Source organism: Ostrea edulis, chromosome 5, assembly GCF_947568905.1.
Source record: "Ostrea edulis chromosome 5, xbOstEdul1.1, whole genome shotgun sequence".
NCBI lineage: Eukaryota > Metazoa > Mollusca > Bivalvia > Ostreida > Ostreidae > Ostrea > Ostrea edulis.
The window spans coordinates 46,532,933-46,537,932 of record NC_079168.1 but is presented as its reverse complement, the minus strand read 5'-3'; the positions used below and the strand labels follow the sequence as shown (position 1 = coordinate 46,537,932).

General features: G+C 34.1%; 1 protein-coding gene across 1 annotated transcript in view; it reads right to left on the bottom strand.

Moving 5' to 3' along the window:
- LOC125648935 (leukocyte tyrosine kinase receptor-like) overlaps positions 1-5,000 on the bottom strand; it is a 247,458-nt gene that overhangs the window by 27,016 nt on the left and 215,442 nt on the right. The window contains exons 20-22 of the mRNA XM_056164604.1: positions 4,434-4,538; positions 3,362-3,584; positions 141-231 (exon numbers count right to left, since the gene is read on the bottom strand). Coding sequence (XP_056020579.1) covers positions 141-231; positions 3,362-3,584; positions 4,434-4,538 — 419 coding nt within the window. The remainder of the gene's footprint in view (positions 1-140; positions 232-3,361; positions 3,585-4,433; positions 4,539-5,000) is intronic.

Genomic DNA, 5,000 nt, shown 5'->3' with positions numbered 1-5,000 from the left:
TCCAATACTTCTGGAGAAGATGAAGATGTGAAAAGTTTACAAACAGACAAATAAAGGTGATCAGAAAAGCTTAATTCAGCTTGCAGTTTAGGTGAGCTAAACATGAATATGAAACAATATCAATTAAAATGACTACATACCTTAATAGCAACAGGCATCTCTCTTTCCATATTTGTAAAACCCAATATATATCCCTTGTACACTTCACCAAAAGCCCCTTGACCCAGTGCCCTGAAAAAACCCAAGATACATTAAAAGTCCCTAATGGTGGTAAATTCTAACTTGCATTCATGCCATATTTTTCATTGCATAGACCAGTCTTGGGCATCTATTTCAGGGTCATATGGAAGTTTTATGAGACAAAGCATGCTTGATAATGTTTTTATATCATTGCTTATCTTCAATGCTCACATCTATTAGTTGCTAAAATTTGGAAGGAGTGACAACTTTTAAGCAGACTTATTTTAATTTGGAAAGAGTGACAACTTTTAAGCAGACTTATGTCCAGATGAAGTCACTGAAATAGATGTGGCCAGCTGCAATGTGACCAAGCAACAAATTGAATGAAAGTGACTGATTAAAAGAAACAAACAATAATCAGAACCCTGACTGATATATTGGAACCTACATCGCAAAAAGCAAAGTTTTGAACTTAATTTTGAATTAATATCAGCATTTTGAAATTTTCTAAACATGTTTACAACAATCTATATATATATCTAATAAATTTATGTTTATGGGGGTGGGGGAGGGGTTGCAGTCATTTTACTATTGAATTTAATGCCCATTATTTGTTAAATAGTAATTTTTACCACTAATTTTCAAGTTTACTTCTTCTCATTCACTATTAGTACTACTATCAAAAATTGTGGGAAGGGTGGGTGTCATCCAATATTACTTTTATTGGCAATATAAATTATCAAATAAAGATCATTGTCAAAAAAGCCCCCACCCCTGATTCTACCTGCAAGTAAGCTTTAGCAACAGTCAAGCTTAAGCATCAACTATGAGGTGATGATCATATGGCAGTTAAAATTAATCCTTACAGACACATAGTTAGGTCGATAGATGTTGGGAAGGGTAAAAGCAGGACACGGGAAAGGCTACAAGACACCCATCTCCTACCTCTGTCATTGACAATGCTGGGGAAGAGTAGACCGCCCAAGATTCACAGGTAGAAACCTTGTCTGAATCTGGAGAATAACGGACAATTACAAGGTTAAACGAATGTAGGATGCAAGAGAAACTGATATAACATTCTTTTAACATTAGACGAACAGCCTTGTACCGGTCCGTTTGACTTTTATTTGCCAGTTTCATGCCCATAAACATGCGGTTGGTGTCCATTACATCTTCGGTTGACCTGCTGCATGTCTGATAGTAGTTTGGCCATAACTTATAGACATTAATGGATACGAACTGGACAAGTACAAAAAAAGAAAATGCATGAGTTTTAATTAAAACGCATAGCTACTGTACACTAAGCAGACTCCATAGTACAGCGGTGTCCATTTCAAGTTTTGAGCCATCTTGAGTTCTCAGTATTTGAGAGGTTATAGATTTGTGGGTGGTGGACTTTAGGCCAATTCAATTTAATTAGTAGACTATCATCCAGGGTCACCAAAAAGTATAGGGTGTGTGGGAGGATTTTATTTTTTAATTTTTATTTTCTGAGAAAAATATTTATGACAAACGAGTTTTTGTAAACAGAAGTGCTTCATTTAACGCCAGATGGATATCGATCTATGCTTATTTCACAGACGAATTCCAGGTTAAGCTTTATTTCAAACACAGAAAGATACCAAACTTCTTCAAGATTTACGCCCGTAAGAACGCAAGAAACCATATTTTTCATGTGGCTTTTCATGTTGCTATACCGGAAATGTAAACAAGAAGTGTAAATACCAGAGTTGGACATGAAAATTTTCTGGAATCGCAAGTTTCGCAAAATAAAAAAATTCATTCGGGGCGGGCGGGATGATAATCAAATTGAATTGGCCTTAGTTTTATGATACACATAGTAAGTTTTTCTTTTATTGTGAACAGAGCAAGGTTTTTTTTAAGTTGATGCTTAAGCACCTTGCACCGAGATACTTACAGATGTTATACTTTAACAATGCTCTGTATGAGTGATATGGATGGTGGGGGTTGTATATATAATTAAAGAAGTAGAGACATTTTCTATAGTCATCTGGCCCAGAAAATAGATGATTTCAGTAGGAGTCCCAAAATCTGGCATTCAAATAAGGAATACATAAGCAAATCCAAACTACATTTAATTTGATCCAAAATTGCTTTGTGTTGTATGACAGGAGCGTGAAGTTGGCATAAAATTGCCAAAAAATGCAAAAATCAATGAAAATTTTCATAAATTTATGGGGTTTTCCTTTCAGAAAACATACAGCCCATGTGTTGAGCAAATTTATATTCAAACACATTTTTCATCTTCTCTTAATACACAATATATATTAATTTCATTTTGCTCGACGGATGGGCACACTTTTCCTAAGCAATAATCTAGATGAAATTTAACAGTTATCCAGCTCTAAATGAAAAATGGCGGGAAGAACGCTTATTCATGACATAATAATGCGATACAATAAGAAATAACTTTGATTTAAGTTGAGATAGTATACTTGGCATGTATCTAACTTATTCAAAACACAGATCAAGCTTGATTCAAGACACATTTAAATTGGAGACTTTTTGGGGGCCATTTTATGTACACAATCGTACCTTGCTCTTAGTTCAGGTTTGTAGTACTGATCATAGTGTCAAAAGATTCAGACTTCACCATTATAATCTAATAATATTTTACTCTAGTTATAACATTCGAGAGCAACAAAACTTAAAACTATAGTTTGATACAAATACATAGCACCAGACACCTTAAGTATCACCGAGCATCCAGTAGCACTTACGACCAATCGACACTCGAGTTCCAAGCAGGATTTTTGCCAGTGTTTTTATAAAGACAATTTAAGTTGCATAAACTTTAATCTGGCATTACATACGTTTCTGAAACTATAATAAATACTTGTATTAACTATTATAAATCTCATTTCCCCCCATTAAAATAGATAGGTAATTTCGAACCCTATTATCATAACGAGCCTCATAGGTACCAGGTTGATATCTAATATACTCGTCACAATTGTTGGCAGTGAATTTGATTGATGAGAGTCATTACACATGGTACAAGTACTATATGCACAATTCCACAAAATACACAGTTTCAAGCATGTAAACTGTAAATTAAGTGGACAAACCATGCACCAAAATGTGAACCACTGTAAAGATATAAAGGAATAAAAGAAGCAGTACATTTATTAGAGAGCATGGCATGCTGGACCATTAATACCTAACTAGCTCCAGTTTGTTGCGGTTCAGTTCATTCAACTGTTGTTCAGGGTATTTAGCAGCTACATAGTCGTAGTTGGGATTGTACTCTGTCATCATGCGACGGTGTTGTAATGTCCCATTTCTTAGGAAACTGGATGAGGACTGTATGGCAAAGTTCTGACTGGCTGTCTGGAGTTCAATCCGAACAGAATCCAAACGTAACCTTTTTCTATGCTTCCTCACTAAAAAAAAATTGCCTGTAATATTTATTCTTTTTTTAAAACAAAGCTAAAATAAAGAAATATAAAAGAAAGGCCTTATTCAATTGACTTTCAGTTAAATATGCTTATAATACTGTATACATCAAAACATTTCACAAAACTTTGATTTTGAGAGATTGAAAATGCTAATCTTATCATGAGAAGTAATTTTCTGAGAAATTTTAAACATCAGCAACAAAAAGTATTGTGAATAACAGGTACTTTTTGTGGTTGTCTATATTTGAGGATAGGAAAAATCCTCAAAAATTATAATCACAAGATAGATATTCATGTATACATACATATAGGTATAATGTAAAACACCGAATTGGAAACTCAGAATAAAATTTGCTACCATTTACAGATCAAATCGCAAAAATTTCCAATCAGAAAATACTTATATGCTGTATTGTTTACAAAATGAAAAGAGAATAAGAAAACTGCAATTACTGTCATATCTAATGTGTATTTAGATGTAATACAGTAAAACACACTTATCATGAACTCCCTTAAAACAGATTAATGCTCATTATGAAGTGATATTTATTCCCTTCAAATGGAAAAATACAAAAATAATATTGGATATAACGAAGTTTGGTTAAAACAAACTGTTTTTTTTTTACTGGTCCTGGAGGTTCACTATAACCATTTTTTTTTACTGTACAAGGAAAGAAAGTAACAATATGTTCACACAGCTGATTAAATCAAATCAATGAAGACGTGACTATACAGTGCTACCATTCACTCAAAGTCAAGCAACAATGACTATCTACTTGAAGCATTGGGAATGAAATCCAGGGCCTCCTAAATCACTATGGCTGTACCACTTACTGATATATAGTCCAATACAGGTCACTATGACGATGAACATGGTGCTGGCTACTGCTATGTACACTACATATTTCATCTTGAAGCCCTCTATTTCTGTGATATCCACTGTAAAATCAAATAGTCGCACAAGTTATGACTTACAGTACCTCATAATTTAAAATTGGAACACTTTTGTTTTGAAATGACCATTCGCCCTGAAGCATAAAATACATGTTTCCTAAACTATTGTCCTATGGCTGAAAATTCTATTCGCATTCAGCCCCATCATGGTCTTTAAAGTGTTTTATATTTGCACACTTGTTTCAAGTGTCTTTATAATGTTGCTTATTTGTCATCTACCAAGAATGGTGGACACACGGTTCCAGGATTTGATGGAAGAAATTCAAGAATTAATTGAGGACCACCACCGTAAAGACAGAGAGTAATCAAGGTTGCAGTAAGATAATTAGAACAATACCTGCAAGGTAGCCACAACATAGAATGCAGTAAGATAATTAGAACAATACCTGCAAGGTAGCCACAACACAGAATGCAGTAAGATAATTAGAACAATACCTGCAAGGTAGC